This window comes from Ruditapes philippinarum, unplaced genomic scaffold (genome assembly GCF_026571515.1).
Source record: "Ruditapes philippinarum isolate M1 unplaced genomic scaffold, ASM2657151v2 ctg3361_1_1_1_1, whole genome shotgun sequence".
In the NCBI taxonomy this organism is placed as follows: Eukaryota; Metazoa; Mollusca; class Bivalvia; order Venerida; family Veneridae; genus Ruditapes; species Ruditapes philippinarum.
This window is the reverse complement of record NW_026859734.1, coordinates 83,603-107,005: the sequence shown is the minus strand read 5'-3', so window position 1 is coordinate 107,005 and position 23,403 is coordinate 83,603. Positions and strand designations below refer to the sequence as shown.

Below are 23,403 nucleotides of genomic sequence, written 5' to 3'. Positions count from 1 at the left end.
AAACAAAAAAAAATTTTATCTTTTTTATCATTAATCAGTTTAAGCCCCAATAGTTCAGAACTCTTGACTTAATTTGCAAAGACAAAGGCAATATTCCTAGCTCGCCATAAATCATACATGATGGGGTAGATTGCTTCAGTCCGAAAAACTAATTTAATAAATTTCAATTGAAACGATCAATTATTTGTACATTTTCTACTCCCCAGACCTCAGATCCATATAAAATAATAGGAGCCACCATTGCATCAAATAAACTCAATTGTATATCAAATGGTAAAGAAAGTTTCCGAGACTTTGTTAACACAGAAAACATAGCTTTTCGAGCTTGATCAATCAGTTTTTTTCTTGTGCCTAAAAATTTTCCGTTAAATGAAAACTGAACCCCAAGATAATCAAAACAATCTACAATCTCAAGTGCGGTTTGTTGTGTACTGTAGGCCTAACTGACAGTTTTCACGACGTGCTTATTTTACGGCAATCCGTTTCAGAAAAAACAACAACAAAACGCAGAAACAAAGGTCTTTGTTATTTACTTTGTCAATTTTACTTCAAGAACGGATATGTCTCTTTTGTTTTCCTGAAGAAAGATATTTGCAAATATTTATGTACGTTTTTAAATTAAAAGGTAAGTCTATCGTAAAAATATGTCGCAAATAATTTTGTTTTTCCTTCTTGAAATTTGATCTCGCCTTAGCTGAGCTGATAAAATAATTTATTGATTTGATGTTGCTTTGATATCATCTGTAGAAAATATTCATCGAGGGTAAGATAAGAATTTTAATAATGAGCAGAAATGTTTAAATTACTTATTGCTGGGATGTACTATAACGGGATATGTCACTCGCGCTTTCTTATCAGTGCCAATGTTGGTGTCCAATTGGAATCGATCGATCGATAAGCGCCGTGTTTAAACGCCGTAATCACGGTACATGCCGGGTTGATCGGATATATTCCGTGCATAAATTTTCCGGTGATTTTGGGAGGTGGGCAATCAAAATAGTAGGAAAAAAAGGTTGTTGGTTTCTTAAATACTTTTTTCATTGGATCAATTTTAAAAATATTAATATTAATAAATATGAAACAGATACAGAAAAGTAATTTACCATATTTAATTATGATATGAAAATTTACGTTTTGTAATTTAAATACGTTCAGAAATAACTTAATCATTAAATTTCAAATTATAGCTTTTAATTACATGGTTTATATTAATTATAGAAATAATTATGTCAAATGTGTCAATAAACATAGAAATTATTTTGTATTGGGACTTATTATTTATGTAATTAAAGTGTACAGCTGCTATAAACAAGTTTATAACATGTAATAATTTTTTGGTTTAATAAAATGTCTGACCTTTGTTTTATTCATGTTTGTTTTTCAAACATGGCCTTTGATAATCTTTGATGTTTAAACATATTTTTCAAGCATATATTTGTAATTAATGTTCTTTATTCAGCTTTAATCTTCATTTTTGAATAGATTGTTTTCTTACTTCACACAATAATGCCCTTTTAAAAATATGCTATTGAATGACAGTTTTAATTATAAATTTTTCATAAAAAGATAACATTTAAGATGCAATGTTCATATATGAAATTTATACATACTGATACACTGCAAATATGGCATATGGAAAATCGGATTTTGTTCTCTTTGAGGATATTGATTTAGATTTTTTTTCTTGGTGAATTTACAGCTAGTGAATATGAAAATTCTGATGATGAGGATAAGAATAAGTGTAAAATCTAAAGATGATAAAAGAAAAACTTATGTATGTGATTAGTGTGATAAGTCATACAATTCTGTATCGGTATAAAGAGGACATTTAAGGAATAAACATGGAGTTTAAGAATGTTAAAGGTTAGAAAAAACTTTTTTTTTATGCAATGTTTCTTACTGTGGGTCTTTTTCAATTGTAAATAGTATAACAAACTAAGATTCATATTTGCAATGGCCCACGTCATACTGGTCATCAACCTGCATACCCATTGTTAGAGTTCCAGCTTCGACCCATTTTCATGTGACATTTCTGTATGTATATATATGCATCAGACCAGTGGACAATATATCTGTGATTTTTTATTATACTGAAACCACTGACTTATTAAAATTCTTTTACTCGTTTATTAAAAGGCTAGGCAGCATGAAGGACTACCTAGTTGATAAAAAAACACTTTATCAATATATTACACATTACAATTTTTTTTAAAATATTTTATTTCATCTTATGAATATTAGCTGTACAAATGTAAACATAATTGGAATACAAATACAAAAAATATTGTGAAATGAACAAAAGAAATACTTGACACATTGAAATCGGCACTTATAATCTACATAAATTACCAAAAAAAGTCAAAATGTGCATGAATGGCCCCTACTGCGTTAGTAAAACGCAGTATAAATATGGTGATAAATACTGCAATATACAGTCATTAATTGCACATAAGATATAAATTATCAATTTAATCTTTGATCTGTTTTTACTTTTTCTTAAAGTTTTAGTATGTTTTTTTTTCCAAGTGTAATTTCTTTGAAATATTTTGGGTAATCTGGAGGCATGCGGCTTTGAAAAAATGTTTCATCAGATATATGAATGCACAAGTAGGTTCCAACTTCATTTTCTCTGTGACACGAATACATATTTTAATCCTTCAATCTGAATCGACAAATTCATGGTATCTTTTGTGACCTTACACTCAGTATCTTGTTCATGCATTACTGGTATTCTCAAGCAAAAGAAATTTGTGAAGAAAGCATCTGATGGAAAGTTTTCAATCTTCGATAAACCTGCAATTGAGATTGAAATAAATATTATACAAAAAATAAGGAATAAAAGACTTTAAAAGTGCAAATAACAATTGACACCATGACAGGATATATCATTCATGATATCCAATGACACAGCTAAGGAATCTATAAATTTTTAATAAGATGTTGTTTTTTTTCTCATTCAGATAACAAATTATGGTTTTCAAAAAATTAAAAGAAACCCTATACCTATTTCTAAAACATTATTTTTTCTACTTTTTTAAATATCAAACGACTTAACTGCAAATTCATCAATTTATGGTTTGGTCTCAGATTTCACCAAAAAAATGTTGAAATTTGACACAGCGTAATGATAAATCCTACAAGATAATTGATCCAATTTTACTTTCTTGCTATAGATAAGTTTATGTTTCACTAAAAAATACTAACATGGGACAAATTTAATTAACATATAACGTTCATTTACGGGACAAAAAAATGTACATCACGTTTGCATTCCGCCATTTTATTTTTCGGATTTTTGTCACAGTTCATAAAATTGGAACCCGTAAAATTTCATTTTATCTCACTAAAATTCCATAATCTTAACATTAAACCAAAGATATTTAAAGGATCTATCAAAATATTCTGTCAGTTTTCTTGTAATTTACTAATTTAAACGAAGTTTTGCAGACAAAAATTACCCTTTCACGGCGATCAACACAAAACATCAGTTCGATTGAAATTTTTATTCTTTCAACAGACACAGTTTTTCACATTAGATACTTTATACACCATGTTAAAAATACATCAGATCAATGTCATGATACTTACAGAATTATTTCATTTACTTTCTGGGGACTTCAACCCCATTAAGTAAACATACCGATCGATTTTCTGACCGAACATTTCCTCCGCTTTGAACTAAAATTGTAAAATGGCGGCGCTGATTCCTGATTGGACGAAAACATAAGGAGCGATAATCTCTGTGTTTCCCGTCCCCGTATCGTATGTTCCAGCTTATTGAAAGAAATGCTAAATTAATTAGAATTTAGATATTACATTTATAATTTTTTATTACAATGGATAATTCTGCTGCACAAATCAATTTTTTTACTAATACTATCGGTATACAAATAAAACATTTCACAAAACATAAGCTATGTAGCTTATGTTATAATCTGCATATAACAAGACAAGATTTGACTACTGTCAAGAAGATGACATGTTATGTGAATTTCTCAGACCTTTTGTTGTTTTTTTTTTTAGTTCAAGATTTTCTCAGGGAAATTTTTTTTAGTTCAAGACTTTCTCAGGGAAATGTAGCGTGAACAGTTTGACCAATTTTACAGACTGTCTTTTTCATACTGTCAAACTGTTGGAAAAAGACATCGCCCATCAAAAATTATCTCAATCATCAATGTCTCTTTGACAAGTCTAATTTGTTGGACTAAGGGAAATGAAGTTTTAATTTACTGGGTTGTGGGTGACGCATGTTTATTGCTGCTGGGATTCTGATTTGCCCAGATTTGATAGTAAACAAACATAAATACATATTCCAGCAAGTGATTGCTGTCAATCGGGAATCATAAGTTCATTACATCATTATAGCCTACTGTGATTAAGTGTGTACTTTTTCAGTTTTTGACAGTAAACAAGCGAGTCTTCTGTGGCTGTTACTGCTTAGCGATGGGTGTTTGCTGCAGATTGAGATAATTTACATATACATGTAACTTGGGACAATATTGAAACAAAAAATTATACTGTCGATTGGTAATCCGTGATTATTAATGGCAATTATCTAAAGAGATTGTCAACTTATAATAGGTCCGCTATTTGGTTTTGTAAAAATGATGCAGCCAAAATCGGGGGATTTTATGTTGTTTATGTTGTTGTTTTTTATTCTTCTTAAAGAATTTTATTTAGAAGTTAAAAGATATTGACCAACACGTCAAATAAATACCAGTAAACTTTTCCCTTTTTTTTATTTGTCACACATTTTTGCGATACCACTTTGGCAGTTTTTATAATTAAAAGGAAGCTATGACGTTTTGTTAAAAGTTGTGTAATAACACTTAAAATGTAGTTTATGAATTAAAATTGCTTCAGATTATTTTTTAAATTACATTATTTGAGATGGAGATATTTGCCAGTATGTATTGGTCACAGACAATGAATATTTTCTTAAGAGAGGGGGGTTTGTGGAGTGAAAGTTCATATTTTTGACTCAATCATCATCAAACTTGTCTAGGTAATTGCTTGGATGAGTTCGAACATGGGTCATCTCGGAGGAAAACTAGGTCACAGGAGCTAAAAATAGAAAAATCTTGTTAACACTGTAGTGGCTACTGTTTTGATCCAAATATCCTTGAAATTGGTCTGAAAGTTTTTTTTTCTTCTAGGTCAAGTTCTAGGGCCATCTTGGCCCTCTTGTTTTTCATTTTTCCAAATAACTTGGGACTTTGTAAAGGGGATACTACAACCAATGCATCAGAAAAAGGGGAAAATCTGAAATCAAATTCCAGAAACTGAGAATGGAATTTACCCACAAATTTATAAAAATTTCATTTCAATTCAATTTAATATGCATAATTAAATTAAATGGTACATTGAACATAGCAAAAGCTATCTATAAAAGCTAAGTATAGTATAGGGTCAGCTTTGTGTCTTAGTCAATTAAATTTATGAACTAGCTGATGTTAAGTTATGGTTCTGATAAAGAATGTGCATATGGCATGTCAGGGGAAAATATAGCATTTTAAGGGGGGTGGGGGGAAATACCAATTTTTGGCTAGGGGATGCAGCCTTTATTCAACTGTAAAATATAGGCAGAAAAGTCACTGCTTCCTCATAAAAAAGTCAGTTACATGTAACTGCATCTTGCTGCACATATAATTATATTTAGATCATATAAACAAGTCATCTATGAATGCAAACTCTGTCTAATATTGTCAGAGTCACATAGTCAAAAGGTTGAAGCACAAAATGTACATGTAAAAGCTGTCAGTTGTCCACTTATCCTACAAATTCTGGATGTTACAAACACACTGTTTTATGATTATTTAATATGTTATTTATATACATGTGTCAAAATAGATAAGCTTTAAACTTTGTTGACAGATATTCTGTAAATCAGTGGTCTGTTATGGTTTAATAAATTATAAACATTATACATGTTACTGTATACTAAATGTATATTGTACATGTACTGTGATAGTCATCAGAGGCTGTGCAGGATTGGTATCAATTTTTTGTATGAATATTTATTGAAATGAAATTAAAAATGTGTGTTTTAGCTCACTCAGGTTTGGGTTCAATACATTATGATGTATAGGATAAGAGACCGGATTTCGTAAATTATTATTTGTTGGGGATTTTATAGATTGTTGAGTATTTGTTGTATTAATAATAACTAGGATTGTATGGTGATGATGTCATATACATGTATATGGGTTCGAGTCCTAATTGGGACACAACCCTGTTGCTTCATATGACAGTACTGGTTGGTGCCAGGAACTAGACTTGAAAGTGATTAATGTACATTGCAAAAACTTGTTTCGCAAGTAAGCTTAAGTAAATATGTTTAAACCAATATATAAATAATAAAATTGATGATTTTTTTTGTTGAATATAAAGCAAAGAAAACATATAAGGTTTGGATTTGATCTGACTTTATAGATTTTTTCTGGTAGTAAACTTTATTGATTTTTAATTTTTTTTTGTATGTTTCATACAATCATGTACTTGAGTTTTGTACTTTCTGAATGTAAATTTATCTTTTTTCATGTATCATTATATGATAAATTAAATGATTTTGAGGGGAGAACAACATAACAAAACACCAGGTCAGTCTATATAAAATTATTTATAACGACTATCAGTTTTGGGTACTGTTTACCCTTCTTCTGGTTATCCTTTTTGATACATGATTTTTTATGTAAAATTTATATGTTGATAGTGTAGTGTTATGTTTAATTAAAGGGACTCCACTGAGTTTTTTTGACATTATATAATGGGACTGAAAATATTTTCCAGATAAATGTACCATTGATCATGATGTAGGTTTAGACCTCAAATCTTTGTTCAAAATTTCAGAATGATCACTCGCGCATTTAGTTTTTCCAGAATAATTATTCAAATTGTAAAAAATGACCCAAAATGAAAAGTGTTCAAACGCTTTTCACTCAAATTGGGCTAAGAACAGCATAAAAATACAAACTTCTTTTTACTTCAAAGTATATTTCTTAACAATATTTGCATATATTTCTGTTTTAATTGCAGCAGCTCATTTATATAAGAAATTCAAATGTTATGTTTTTCAGACTTTTAAACCTCAGTGGAGACCCTTTCATTTTGTATACATGTATATACATGTAGTTGAACTTAGTTTTGCTGATGGCCATGCACTGATCATGGTCTGCACTGTTAAATAATCAGTCAGATATTATTTTGAAATTTCCCTATTAATGATTAATTATTCTGTCTATTTTAAGATATTTAGTGTTGTTTATTATTTAAGATATGATCATTTATGCAGTCTGTTACTAAAAAAGGGAGAAAATTTCACTAATAAACATTTCATAATTGTTTAAACTTTTGCTCAAAATAGAATTTCTATGAAATACATTGTATTTCACTTCATATGTTGTTTTTTTTAAAGGCTCATTATGCCCCAAAAATGCTTTTATTCTTATTTTTCAAAAGCATCTTTATTTTTGGAGTCTGGTTATAGTTTCCAAAAAGATACTTTTTAGATTGGACTGGACTTTCTATTGCTTCTCGGCAATAAGTACATTCAAAGTCACAATCAGCGCTTCTTTCTTCAAGTTTATGCATTTTAATCTGGCTCTAAAACCAAAATTTAAATGTTATTAAACTCATTATTGCATTTTTCTAAAGTGTGAAAAATTTATTCAATGTGCCTTTAACACAGTTGCCTTGTTATAAATGAACTACAATTACTACATGCTAATTATTGACTCTTATCATACTAAATATCTTAAAAGGACTTCCAACCTGGACATATTTTATAAATTTGCCATTTTAGGAGGGAATTTAAAAAAAATGGCTGAATAGTGAACAGTGCAGATCATGATCAGATATTTATGTGCTAGCCAATGTTGGTCTACACTGGTTGCATAGGTAAAAAGTGAAGCCACCAACACTCCAAGGAAATGAGAGAGAAAAAAATCAGTTTTGAAAATAATTAAATAATGTACCAAGTATCGGTATATCCTTTGTTTTTTTAAATTTAAATTAAAATTTAATGAAAGTAAAATAAATGAGTAACAATGATACAATTCATTATACAAATTATATCATTATATAAATTTACAGTAGTTTGATTCGTAAATACAAGTTTGTCATTTTAAAATATATTTATAATCTGAATTTGATTTAGTTACATGTACATATGAAAATATTTTTGGTGCGTGACATAAGTTGTTTTTTCATTATTCATTATTGCGTGAGTGTTGAAGATGTAAGATTCTTTTATTTCATGATGTTATATGAAGTGAAATGGCAAAATCACTGTTTAAAACATGTACACAAAAAAGAATACACCATATTCTTATCTTACATTGAAAAAAAATTGATTTCATATGACATGCCTGGTAGACAAAGTGTTCAATTAGCAATGAGATCGAAAATTGGCCCTCTATGGGGCAAGAAAGCTGAATGTGGACTACGAGAAAGCTGATTTAGAAAAGATATTTGAATATAGTTCAATATAGGTCACATTAATCAGATATCTTCAGATTGTTTTCGATTTTCATGATATAATGTTTTTAATAATTTCAAATTTTGTGAAATTTTAACTTAATATTTTTTTCCCTATTTCTTTTCAGATGAGAGAACTATGACGAGAAGAAAGTAACATATTGCAATGGCAGGCTTTTTTTCCCAGTCACGAAGAAATTACGAGCCTTTGGACGACCGAGACGATATTGATGCCAATTTACCACTGAATTACATCATCAATGACAACGCTGATGATGAATTAGACGATGATGACGATAATGGGCTGTTCTCGTTCAGCAGGATCATAATTTTGATGAAAACCTTGAAAATTCCACGCATCAATTTTGCATACTTTAGCATAAGGTTCAGAAGAATCCCCGAGAAGTCCCGTCGAACATGTCTGGACTTGTTTATATGTTTGTTTTGCATGTTCAGCGTGCTGGCAATCTGCTCGGGGCTAGGATATCATGCGTTGTTTGTATTGAAGCCCGCGCCAGTGATTGATAAATCATACCGAGCATTTAGAATTCCTAATCATGAAGCATCGTTGAATTATGGGGCACTCCAGACTGCCAAAAAGAATCACACGTCATTCTCCAGACTGGACATGAACAGAGTGAGCTGGCTGTATCATCTTCAAAGGTCAGGGAGAGGAGTTAAAAATAACATAGGTAATAAAAACTTAATTAATTTGGGTTTTTATTTTTAGCTCACCTGTCACAAAGTGACAGGGTGAGCTTTTGTGATCGCTTTTCGTCCGGCGTCCGTCCGTCCGTCCGTCGTCCGTCCGTCGTCCGTCGTCCGTCCGTAAAGTTTTGCTTTAAATGACATCTCCTCATAAACCACTGAGCCAATTTCATCCAAACTTCACAGGAATGTTCCTTTGGTGGTCACCTTTAAAAATTGTTCAAAGAATTTAATTCCATGCAGAACTCTGGTTGCCATGGCAACCGAAAGAAAAATCTTTAAATATCTTCTTTTAAACAACCCTAAGAGCTAGAGCTTAGATATTTGGCATGAAACATCTTCTAATGAGTGTCTACCAAGTTTGTTCAAATAAAAGCCCTGGGGTCAAAATTGGCCCCGCCCCCGGGAGGTCATTGATTTTCCCTATATGCATATAGTAAAAACTTAAAAGATCTTCTTTTAAAGAACTGTAAGAGCTAGAGCTAAGATTTTTGGCATGGAACATCTTCTAGTGAGTGTCTACCAAGTTTGTTCAAATAAAAGCCCTGGGGTCAAAATTGGCCCCGCCCCGGGGGGTCATTGATTTTCCCTATATGCATATAGTAAACACTTAAAAAATCTTCCTTTAAAGAACTGTAAGAGCTAGAGCTTAGATATTTGGCATGAAACATCTTCTAGTGAATGTCTACCAAGTTTGTTCAAATAAAAGCCCTGGGGTCAAAATTGGCCCCGCCCCAGGGGGTCATTGATTTTCCCTATATGCATAAAGTAAAAACTTAAAAAATCTTCTTTTAAAGAACCCAAAGAGCTAGAGCTTAGATATTTGGCATGAAACATCTTCTAGTGAATGTCTACCAAGTTTGTTCAAATAAAAGCCCTGGGGTCAAAATTGGCCCCGCCCTGGGGGGTAATTGATTTTCCCTATATGCATATAGTTTAAACTTAAAAAATCTTCTTTTAAAGAACTGTAAGAGCTAGAGCTTAGATATTTGGCATAAAACATCTTCTAGTAAATGTCTACCAAGTTTGTTCAAATAAAAGCCCTGGGGTCAAAATTGGCCCGCCCCAGGGGGTCATTGATTTTCCCTATATGCATATAGTAAAAACTTAAAAAATCTTCTTTTAAAGAACTGTAAGAGCTAAAGCTTATATATTTGGCATGAAACATCTTCTAGTGAATGTCTACCAAGTTTGTTCAAATAAAACCCCTGGGGTCCAAATTGGCCCCTCCCCAGGGGTCATTGATTTTCCTTATATGCATATAGTAAAAACTTATAAAATCTTCTTTTAAAGAACCCAAAGAGCTAGAGCTAAGATATTTAGCATGAGACATGTTCTAATGGGTGTCTACCAAGTATGTTCAAATAAAAGCCCTGGGGTCAAAACTGGCCCCGCCCCGGGGGTCATTGATTTTCCTTATATACATAGCAAAAACTTAAAAATCTTCTTTGAAAAAACCCAAATAACTAGAGTTTAGATATTAAGCATGAAACATCTTTAAGTAAATATCTACAAAGTTTGTTCAAATAAAAGCCCAGGGGTCAAAACTGGCCCTGCCCGAGGGGTGTCATTGTTTTTTACTCTATGTGTATAGTAAAAACTTAAAAAATCTTCTTTTAAAAAACCCAATGAGCTAGAACTTAGATGTTTTGCATGAAACATCTTCTTATGGGTGTCTACCAAGTCTGTTCAAATAAACAAATAAAAGCCCTTGGGTAAAAATTGGGCCGGGGGGGGCTATATACAGGTGAGCGACCTCAGGGCCATCATGGCCCTCTTGTTTCGTTTAGTATTATGAATGTTGTGAAAATTTCTTCCATGACACATGTTTATTGATTTTTATGCCCCCACAATGTGGGAGCATATAGCGTTGCACTTGTCCATCCGTCAGTCCGTCCGTACGTCCCGAAATTTTGTGAACGCAACTCCTCTTAAACCGGATGGCAGATTTTGCTTAAACTTACAGGGATGAACAACCTTAATGTGTAGATGGTAGTAAAGGAAGGAATTTTTGCTGCGACCAAATTTAACAGAATTATGGCCCTTTGTTGATTTTTTCACTATATACTATGTAGAAATTTTGTGAACGCAACTTCTCTTAAACCGGATGGCAGATTTTGCTTAAACTTACAGGGATGAACAACCTTAAGGTGTAGATGGTAGTAACGGAAGGAATTTTTTGCTGTGACCAAATTTAACAGAATTATGGCCCTTTGTTGATTTTTTCTTCACTATATACTATGTAGAAATTTTGTGAATGCAACTCCTCTTAAACCGGATGGCAGATTTTGCTTAAACTTCCAGGGATGAACAACCTTAATGTGTAGATGGCAGTAAAGGAAGGAATATTTGCTGCAACCAAATTTAACAGAATTATGGCCCTTTGTTGATTTTTTCATTATATACTATGTAGAAATTTAGTGAACGCAACTCCTCTTAAACCAGATGGCAGATTTTGCTTAAACTTCAAGGGATTAACAACCTTAATGTGTAGATGGTAGTCAAGGAAGGAATTTTTGCTGCGACCAAATTTAACAGAATTATGGCCCTTTGTTGATTTTTAGTTTTCAACTTGTGGCACATGTAGTCCAAAAAATATTTGACCTAGAGTCATAAGATTGACAGAACAGTGGCGTGTGGGGGCATCCGTGTCCTATGGACACATTTCTAGTTTATGGTTAAATCCCAATGTTTTATACATTACTAGGTCAGTTCTTTGAAATTTTTTTACTTGTGTTTAATAAATGTACTTAATATTAAATGACATGAGCATTCAGAACAATTGTAGCAGAAACCTTTATTCAGCTGAATTATCTACTGGACCAGGCTTTTAGTTTTATTTTGTACACAAAAATTTAGCTACCAACCATGTAGAGCCTGGTAGGACTGCAAGGATGTCCTGGCTGGTCAGGCTCTGTACTGGTGGCAAAGTTCAACTACTTGGTTCCAGCAAAGTAAGACTTAAAAGTGAGCAACCAATAGTATAGTTTGGCATTTGTAATCATCAATCTGTAACCTTAACCCTGGGGAAAGATGGAAAATTGAAATAGACTTTTAAATCTTTTTGATAGTGATTTTGCTACTGATTGTTGATATTTTGCTACTGATTGTTATAATTTTAAAAGATTCTGATTGGAAAATGTCTGTGTGTGAATTTTCAGGTGACACAAAACTTGTAGGAAGACAAAGTGGATTGTATTCAGACTTGATGCAAAATATATTAAAACGTCGTAAAAGGCGTAGATTAGTTAGAAGAAGACGGTCGGCAGAGTGGAGTCAATATTACCCAGCCTGGAAGATGCAGGTATGTCGTCATAGTAACATAATTCAGACAGAAATATTTTGGTACATGTAGATTTTACCGTTAAGCATTATAGATTCCAGTTTATCCCTCCTACCTTTTGTGTTGGTGTGCCGTAAAAATATTGTTTAATATTTAAAAAAAAAATCCATAGTACAATCATAGATAATCATATTAGTTAGGATGCTACCAGCCTCTACTTAAAAAATTATTTTTTGAATATTATAAAAGAATACTTTCAAAATGCTTGTATGAAATAAATAAGGTAGTAATTATCTTAAAAGCAAATTAATAGAAATTATTGCTTAACAGTTAAGCGATAATTTCTATTAATTTGCTTTTAAAAACCAATACAACCCTTCTTATATATCAATGATTAAAAGTGTTACTTTCTTTTGGGACACTCTGTAAAAACAGCATAGTAATATTTTGTTCCAAAACATTTTATTCTGTTTACATGCAATATTAAGGTGTATTTAAATAACAGAGACATTTTATGTTACAACTTCTTTGAGAATCGACCTTAAGATTAGGGAACCAATATTATTTTACTGTTGATGAATATTGTAAAAATATTTCTTAAGAGAATGGCCGTGTATCCATTAAAGGTACTCCACTTAAGTTTTTTTTGACATTTCGGGATTTTGCGAGATTTTTGTAACGTCACTGCGTTTTTCCAAAATAATTATTCTGATTGTGAAAAATGACCAAAAATTTAAATACGTTGCAAGGCTTTTAACTCAAATCATGCAAAGAATGGCACAAAAGTATGTCTTAATTATCTTTTGCATATCTTTTAATTTTAAGTGCCCCAGTTTATCTGAGTAAAAATTAAAAATATTATGTTTTTAGTCTGGAGTTCCTTTAAAATAAGTCCTTTATTTTCAGGTCATCTTCATGACAGAAAAGGGTGAAAATATTTTTACAAAAGAGCGATTGCATCAAATCCATAACATTGAGAAGAAAATCCTTGCTCACGAGAAATTCTCAGAATTTTGTTATAAAGACGGTCAAGTGAAAAACGATCCGGCTGTTAAAGCCATAAACGGTTGTGCCCCTTTGAATTCCCTCCTCTCGTACTTTTTCCCGTCAAAAGACAAAACGGGAAAAGTGTTTTACGATGGTCTGGGTGATAATATGGATAATGTGGACAGTGCTTTAAGATTTGCATTGACAACAAACCATTTTTATTACTACGTGGATGATAAAGTGAACAGTTCCAATATGAGGAGTCAGTTTCTAAGAACTGAGGTTCTGTTTGGTGCTCCACTTAAAGGTATGTTGCTCCACTTAAAGGTATATTTCTCCACTTAAAGGTATGTTGCTCCACTTAAAGGTATATTTCTCCACTTAAAGGTATGTTGCTCCAATTAAAGGAATATTTCTCCACTTAAAGGTATGTTGCTCCACTTAAAGGTATATTTCTCCACTTAAAGTATGTTGCTCCACTTAAAGGTATATTTCTCCACTTAAAGTATGTTGCTCAACTGAAAGGTATATTTCTCCACTTAAAGGCATACTTCTCCACTTATAGGTATATTTCTCCACTTAAAGGTATATTTCTCCACTTAAAAGTATGTTAATTTGTCAGTTACATGATTGTATGTACCAGTCAATTGTAACACTCAGTGGTCCCTCCTCACTCCTGACTCCTGTGAAAGGACGGAAATAGCAGAGGAAATCACTTGTGTGTGTTAATTTCCCTGTAAAAAAAGTTTGAAATTCTCAATTCAAGGAAAAAAACTGAATAAATGAGCCGTATCATGACAAAAACCAACATAATGGGTTTGCTACCAGCATGGATACAGACCAGCCTGTGCATCCGCACAGTCTGATCAGGATCCATGCTGTTCGCTATCAGTTTCTCTACTTGTAATAGGGTTTGTAAGTGAACAGCATGGATCTTGATCAGACTGCGCGGATGCGCAGGCTGGTCTGGATCCATGCTGGTCGCAAACCCATTATGTTGGCTTTGTCATGATGTGGCTCAAATAATGATCATCATTCTGTGACATTTCTAGTCAGTGGAAGGAAAGAAAGAAAATTTGTCAGTGATAAAAGTTGCAAAATTTTAAAACATTTCATTGAAAATGGGTCATTTGTGTAATGATACAGGTAAAGTATTTATCATAAAATCTTTATGAATGTTTGTTTTCCCTCAGTTTTAGTACTTTGATAGTGCACTTTATTGGTTAATGTCTGATGTAAAAAAGTGTTCTGTTTTGGTTCTCCATGCCTACCCTGTTTTTAAGTGCATACTTGACATGCATGCTTAACTTTTTATTTGCCTTTAGAAGAAAAACTCTATATAACTGTAGAATAATATAAAAATTTGATTTTGCCTTTAGAAAAAAACAAAAAAACAAAAAACCACATTTATTTCAATGTATATTTGTACATAAAGTAATGTTAAAATTATACTCGATTCAATTAGATATTTATAAATTCACTTAAATTTTTTTTTTTTTTTTTGTACAGTATATAGAGGATATTTGTTTAGTTCAGTGTAAGATCGGAATATATTTCACCAAGTGAGCACCAAAAGGTATATTTATTTTGATGTTCACAAGGTGAAATATATTTCGATCTTACACTTAACTAAACAAATTTTCTGTTTATTATATGCAAAGAAATGTTCTAAAAAGACATTTAACCTAATACTGAATGAAAAGCGCGCAAAATTATAATACAACGTGACGTCATTTATGATGTCATGTCATTTAGTTGGTTCCCAGTACTATGCACGCCGGTATTTCACTGAAACTGTTTAAAACAGTGAAATTACCAGTTTTATATCACTGATTTATTTCTATAAACCACTGAAAAGCATGTAATAAACATGACTGTATAATTGATATAATTAAGGACATTGTAATTTAAAAATATATACTTGATTAAATGATATATTTAGATTTTTTTTTGTGGTATGAGACCAGGAATATAGACCTTCAGTTTATTTTGGCCTCGGTATGTTATCAGCTTGGGATTTAGTCAAGGATTAAAAAAATGCTCGGGTCTTTTCATGACATGTATATAACTTTTAATTTACCACTTCCTGATTTGTCAATTTTTTTTATCAAACTTTACATATAATTATGAGTCATCTAAGTAAAGTTGTCACATACACTGTTTATGTAAAGGCACAGCATGACTCCTAAGTTATGAAATTTTTACATCTTTAGCGAGGGCAAACAGAAGTGTTATAATGTTTATATTATTGGTTTGGGGCAAGTTAGATGTTTCTTACATTTTTTGTACCTACATTGTAAAGAAAGAATCACTGACTATGAAGTGTTTTTTTTTGTCATAAAAGTAGCAAAAGTTTAATAATGTAGTATTTTGGCTTCAATTCATATTACTAAATAATTATATCTGTACTAATTGCCAAAAATACAACAGAAGCAAAATTGCCGAAAATGCAACAGTTTTAAGCAAAATATGGCCAATAAGTAACTTTTTTGAAACAAAAAAAGAACACCAAAAGTCAAAGTCTAATCCAATTAAGGAATAGAGCATGTTATGGATTAAAAATAACTAAAATATATTATGATGCATTGTAATTCTTCATGTTCCTCTTATTTTGATTACTTAAACTTCCAGTATTAAGTGTAAAAATACGAGTGTTTTTTTTTTTACATTTCAGGATATGGAACACCCTACACAAAAAGAAGTGAACAAAGTCAAAAGTTTAAAGATTTTGTCATCACGTATATCGACATCCTGTCTAAATCCTCAACAAAGTAAGATCATTAAATGAGCCGTGTCATGACAAAACCAACATAATGCGTTTGCGACCAGCATGGATCCAGACCAGCCTGCGCATCCGCACAGTCTGATCAGGATCCATGCTGTTCGCTATCAGCTTCTCTACTTGTTATAGGGTTTGTAAGCGAACAGCATGGATCCTGATCAGACTGCGCGGATGCGCAGGCTGGTCTGGATCCATGCTGGTCGCAAACCCATTATGTTGGTTTTGTCGTGACGCGGCTCAAATATGATACAATTACCAATATCCTGGTGTTTCCAGTGGTGCGTTTCACTAACATACTTACGTGTTCATAACTCGAGTTTGAACGTATCTTTTTGCGTAAGCAGAACTAACGGTTTATTTGCGTGTCATTAAACTTTCTTAGCTACGTATTTGCGTAGGTTAAAACCTAAAGTTACGCTCACTTATTGCTGGTATAAATTGCACATTCTGTTTAGTGAAACGCAACTTACGTAAATTTACGTATTCCCTAAGTCCAAATTTATGTAAAAGGATAAGCTAAACTTACAGAATGTTAGTGAAACGCTCGCAAGGCCTTATATTTTTTTTTAAAGTTGATGTGATACAATGGATAAATGTCTTAACAAGTCTACTTCCTGTTTTTGCTAGACAGGAACAAGCTAGAATATAAATTATAGGCTACCAAGAAAAGTACAGAGATCAAAATTAACAATTGTTTTAGTAATCACAATGTACACAATGAGTTTATAGGCTTTCAAGACATAGTACAGTGATCATCAGTAATGTTGTTAATCCACTGTGGCAAACGATGCTCTCAAAGATCATTTGAGCCGCGTCATGACAAAACCAACATAGTGCGTTTGCGACCAGCATGGATCGAGACCAGCCTGCGCATCCATGCAGTCTGATCAGGATCCATGCTGTTCGCTTACCAACCCTTTTACAAGGTGAGAAACTGATAGCGAACAGCATGGATCCTTATCCTGAGCAGGCTGGTCTGGATCCATGCTGGTCGCAAACGCACTATGTTTGTTTTGTTGTGACGCGGCTCATTTGTTTTGTTTGTTTTTTTTTTGTAGAGAAAATGGGACTGGTCACTGTTTTGAATGATTCATTTAAAGTAGCTGCGCCATACCATTGTTTTTATCTAATTATTTAAATAAATAAATGATTTCATCTCATAGTGCTTCAGAACAGTTTTCCTTTTCTAAATATCTTTAAATTTATAGACCGCCTCTGTGGTCGAGGGGTTAGAGTCAGTGACTTCTAATCCAGTTACCTCTCTTGCTCTCGATCCCTGGGAGATGCTTTGGTAGTTTAGCACGGAGGAAGGTAGTCTAGTACTGGTGTAACTCTCCAGGAACGATGGTTAGGAAACTACCTGCCTATATGACTGAAATACTGTTGGGAAAATGCGTAAAATGAAACAAACAAACAAACAAATATATAGCAATTAAAAATGTTGGAAATTGCGTGTTTTTACGGAGATGTAGATAACAATGTTGTCTATATCTCTGATATGTACAATCAATATGGAATGCTTGCACATTGACAGGACTGAAACCAGTTCATTTATGACAAATTTCACACTTAAAATATATCTTTTTTTATCATATGCAAGATATCATAATGAAATTTTGAATATTTGAATTTAGTTAGCAAAACATAACTGCATGAGTAACTGTAAGAATAACTCTAAATGTACATAACTGTAGATTTGTGTAACATGAATTTGAAATTTTACTTATTGATTAAAATTGGATATTTTATAGTTTTAAATTTAAAAAACAAGAACATCAAAATGAACAATTTAAAGTTATTAATTTAATAATAATTTTACCCATCCAAAATTAACCTCAACACTCCTTTAATATGAAGATAGAAAGATATTTGTGTTTTATTTTTTTCCACTTAAAAGAAAATATTTATTTTCATAAATATTTTATGTAAGTACTTTTTATATTGCGATTTAAGATGACAGATTTCATATCAAAGCTTTTTAGCAAAACAGTAAACAAACCATAAACAAAACCATGACAATATCATTTTTGCCCCAAGGGCTAGCTTTCATCACCTACCAATATATATATATATATATTGGTAGGTGATGAAAGCTGATATTTGTGTTTTTTTTATATATATATATATATATATATATATATATATATATATATATATATACCTAGGCTACAGTAACTGGTGTACATTTTGTTTATAATACACAAGATAAATATAGTATATAAATATTATATGAACATTTTTATGGTAAATTTAATTGCCAGAAATGTCATAGATTTAATAATTATCCTTATTCCATCGTAATTAATGACCTAGATTTTGACCTTATTATTAAGGAGGTTACTGTAAAGTGTTAATAAATAAAAAAACATTGTTAGTGTGTTGACAGGGACAGCAGATGTTGACTATCAATAATGTAAACAGTTTCACTGTGTATTTATATCATCAATAAATAGGCCTCGGTAATTTATTAAAATACAACAAGACACTGAAAAATGCATTTTAAGAGTTGAGTATTTGAGCCAAGTCAAGACAAAACCAACATATTGGGTTTGCAACCAGCATGGATCCAGACCAGCCTGCGCATCCGCACAGTCTGATCAGGATCCGTGCTGTTCGCTGTCAGTTTCTCAACTTGAAATAGAGTTAGTAAGCGAACAGCATGGATCCTGATCAGACTGCGCAGGCTGGTCTGGATCCATGCTGGTCACAAACCCACTATGTTGGTTTTGTCATGACGCGGCTAATTTTTTTATTTCAACTCAAATGTGAATCATATCTCATTGGTCTGACCACCTAACTCCGGGCTGTTCTGGATAACTAACCAGTTACTAGTAGTATTGCCAATTTCTCAGCAAGTAACTGACTACTTATCTGATAAGACAGATCGTGACCTTACTGTAGTAACTGGTTAATAAATCCTATTAAATTTAGAAGGACTTAATCCTTTACTGCACTTTGGTTATGAGATCACAATTATACTAAATGTCCGAGATCAGTTCTCAATGTCAGAGATCAGTTGTCACATAGAGAAAATTTACCTGGCCCGAGGATTAAATCCAGTGTTCTTTCTTAGTATGCTAAGCTGGGTGATTTCAGTGATACTTGAGGGTTTTAATTGCTTGATTCAAATCTGTTGTCCAACATTATATAACTGAAGGTTTCAGTTTTCAAATGTTAGGTAGAATTCTTTCATGTGAGAAAACATATGAGCCGCGTCATGACTAAACCAACATAATGGGTTTGCGTCTTGGCGACCAGCATGGATCCAGACCAGCCTGTGCATCTGCGCAGTCTGATCAGGATCCATGATGTTCACTTACAAACCCTAGAGAAACTGATAGCTAACAGCATGGATCCTGATCAGACTGCGTGGATGGGCAGGCTGGTCTGGATCCATGCTGGTTGCAAACGCATTAAGTTGGTTTTGTCATGAAGTGGCTCATATCCAGCTTGATGATGTAACATTCCATTCAATCAGTAAGCAAACTTAGGCCTGAAATAAAGCTTAGCTCTATACCTTCGTATTGTGTCGCCTTGAAAAAGACGGCATATAGGGTTTACTTTTGTTGGCGGCGTTGGCCGTGTTGGCGTCCCCTAAGGCTTGTCTGGAGCATAACCCAGTCACTTTAAGTCCGATTGACTCCAAACTTGGTAATTGTGTCCTCCTTTCAATGACCTAAAGTGCGATGCACAAGAGTCTTCACTCTGTGCTTCTTAATTTATGAGTTTTTTTTGAATTTTTAGATATCCTATATTTAAGAAGAAAAGCCTAAGTGACAGCTATACTGTGTTCACAAGGACACATCCGACTCGCAGAGTTCTAGTTTTCTTAATTGGACTTGTTCAGCTTCTATATAACTTATTAACTTCAGTCCTTTAAAGTGGATTGGTCTATAATAAGAACATTCTCTATAAATATTTCAAATATTGATTAAAATAATAGATATATATCATTTGAATATTCTAATTCAATATTTGTTGTAAAAAAGTGATGATATGAAGATTCTAGGTGATTTAGTATAAACATTTATATGATAAATAATAATATTTTTGTCTAGAACATTTTATCATCTGCTACAAAGATTTATATAATATCTGATCATGTACATAATATCTCACTTGCCAACAACATTCACATGTTATTTTTTCATGGTTTAGTGCTATGTATGATACTAAATACTATCAAGGTAATTATTACCTTAATTACTGCAGACCATCAGTTGTAGATCAATTCACTTTAAGCTAAAAGTATTGAAATTAATGATCAGAAAATTATAACACCAAGATGTTTCAAAAGGAATATATGAGCCGCGTCATGACAAAACCAACATAATGGTTTTGCGACCAGCATGGATCCAGACCAGCCTGGTTGGTAAGCGAACTGCATGGATCCTGATCAGACTGCACGGATGCGCAAGCTGGTCTGGATCCATGCTGGTCGCAAACCCATTATGTTGGTTTTGTCGTGACGCGGCTCATATTTAACTTCAATAGAGAAATATTGATAGAGCTTGATACCCTTTGTAAAATGACACTACAAGAGATAGGGATGATACTGTAGTGTATCATCACCTTAGTGCAGTCATATGTTAACTCCATATATAATTCAATAGGTGTTAACTCATTACTGCACTAAGGTTACAGTATGGTTTGGTTTTTTGTTAACTTACAAATATCTGTTTCAGGGATGTGTCGGTGCTGTATGGCGGTCAGGAAATATTTGACTACGAGGTAGAGCAGACGTTTTGGAACGATGTTAAGCTAGCCATCTACGCATTTGTCGCTATTTTCTTATTGATGCTGATTCTGACGTCAGGGTCAATATGGCTGACGTTCTGGGGTTTAGTCAGTATACTGCTTAGCGCGCCACTTGCGATATTTTTTTACCGTGTTGTGTTCAAAATTGTAGGACTAGGAATTCTGAATGGTGCTGCGGCTTTTGTTATTATTGGAATAGGTGAGTAGTGTTTAGAAGAAATTTGGTAAAGGATATATAAGAATGGAAATATATATATATAGGTTTTCTTGCATATCACATGTGGATTTTCTTCTGTAAAAGAAGTTGCATGCTTTTATTGACGTTGTTTCTGCGCACCTTTTATGAATGAAATGCTTGCTAAAGATGACATCATTTAGTTGTTATGAAGTTGTTAATTCATACACTATATAAGAAAGAAATGCTAAATGAAAATATTTTTTCCACATTATGATTTATATGGCATATTCCAAAAAAAGAATCCAATATTGGCTGTCGTCACAGATAGAAATATTATTTTAGCTCTCTGCTAACTGGGAAACTCAGCACTGCCTCATTACCATGGTAAACCATTATCTTCTTGCTTGATATTCAAGTCTGTACATTTTAATGAGGAAACTATCCAGCTAGCTGTGTAAGGTCAGTGGTTCTTGTCAGGGGAAAAATAATTACAGAAGATATCAGTTTCCTTTAATCGTTTCTTTTTTTCTTAAGGAGAAAACCAACTGTTAAAACTGAAAATTAATTATGTTAAAATAAAATTGTTTGAATTGTATAGTCAAGATTTTTTACGGATTTTCTATTAAATATTACAGGTGTGGACGATGTGTTTGTATTTATCAACATATTCAGACAGGCTGACCATGTGACTGATCCAAGGCAGAGAACTTGGTACACCATTAAAACAGCGGGAATAGCCACGTTCTTTACTTCATCTACAACAGCTGCTGCATTTGCTGCTAACATTGCCTCGATGGTACGAACCTGGCCTTCTATATTTTAAAAAAGCTTGTGGCTCATATTTTTGTCAAGAGTGTCATTTTAGTTACGGACTTTTCTTTTACAAGTTTAAGATTAAATTGGAATTTAATGTTTGAATCCTGCAAGCATGCTCAGTTGGTTCCTTTACCATTTGACCTTTTTTGTGATCTGCCTGGGATGGAAAACTGAAAACTAAAGATGTTTTATTTTCTGCCATAATTTTTAATATTTTTAGCTCGACTATTCGCAGAATAATCGAGCTAATGCAGTCACCCATTTGTCGGCGTCGGCGTCCCTGTGGTTAAGTTTTTGTATGTAAGCTGGTATCTCCATAACTACTGAAGGGAATGGATTGAAACTTCACACACTTGTTCTCTGTGATTATCTAAGATGATTGGCACAAGTCCCATAACTCTGATTTGCTTTTTTTCATAATTATGCCCCTTTTTCGACTTAGAAATTCTTGGTTAAGTTTTTGTATGTAAGCTGGTATCTCCATAACTACTGAAGGGAATGGATTGAAACTTCAAACACTTGTTCTCTGTGATTATCTAAGATGATTGGCACAAGTCCCATAACTCTGATTTGCTTTTTAACATAATTATGCCCCTTTTTCGACTTAGAAATTCTTGGTTAAGTTTTTGTATGTAAGCTGGTATCTCCATAACTACTGAAGGGAATGGATTGAAACTTCACACATTTGTTCTCTGTGATTATCTAAGATGATTGGCACAAGTCCCATAACTCTGATTTGCTTTTTTTCATAATAATGCCCCTTTTTAGCTCACCTGAGCACGAAGTGCTCAAAGGTGAGCTTTTGTCATCACTCTGCGTCCGTCGTGCGTCGTGCGTCGTGCGTCGTGCGTCGTGCGTCCTTCAAAAAATGGCGTCAAACTTTTCAAACAACATCTCCTCCTAAACTACATGGCCAATTGCAACCAAACTTTACAGAAATGATCCTTAGGTGGACCCCTTTCAAAGTTGTTCAAAAATTTAAATTCCATTAAAAACTCTGGTTGCCATGGCAACCAATAAGAAAAACTTAAAAAATCTTCTTCTAAAAAACCGTAAGAGCTAGAGCTTAGATATTTGGCATGAAACATGTTCTAATGGGTGTCTACCAAGTTTGTTCAAATAAAAGCCCTGGGGTCAAAATTGGCCCCGCCCCGGGGGTCATTGATTTTCCCTATGTGCATATAGTAAAAACTTAAAAAATCTTCTTTTAAAGAACTCAAAGAGCTAGAGCTAAGATATTTAGCATGAAACATGTTCTCATGGGTGTCTACCAAGTTTGTTCAAATAAAAGCCCTGGGGTCAAAATTGGCTCCGCCCCGGGGGTCATTGATTTTCCTTATATGTGTATAGCAAAAACTTAAAAAAATCTCTTTAAAAAAACCCAAATAGCTGGAGTTTAGCTATTAAGCATGAAAC

General features: G+C 32.9%; 1 protein-coding gene across 3 annotated transcripts in view; it reads left to right on the top strand.

Annotated features, from left to right (window-relative positions):
* Positions 1–469: 469 nt before the first annotated feature.
* LOC132757710 (protein dispatched homolog 3-like) overlaps positions 470–23,403 on the top strand; it is a 41,719-nt gene continuing 18,785 nt past the window's right edge. Inside the window, exons 1-7 of one of the 3 annotated variants that reach the window (XM_060749065.1) lie at positions 470–625; positions 8,604–9,167; positions 12,345–12,487; positions 13,373–13,760; positions 16,128–16,224; positions 20,921–21,192; positions 21,807–21,967. In XM_060749065.1, the coding sequence (XP_060605048.1) occupies positions 8,642–9,167; positions 12,345–12,487; positions 13,373–13,760; positions 16,128–16,224; positions 20,921–21,192; positions 21,807–21,967 (1,587 nt within the window). In that variant the 5' untranslated portion in view covers positions 470–625; positions 8,604–8,641. The remainder of the gene's footprint in view (positions 626–8,603; positions 9,168–12,344; positions 12,488–13,372; positions 13,761–16,127; positions 16,225–20,920; positions 21,193–21,806; positions 21,968–23,403) is intronic. The other 2 variants (XM_060749066.1, XM_060749067.1) reach the window with 2 other exon arrangements.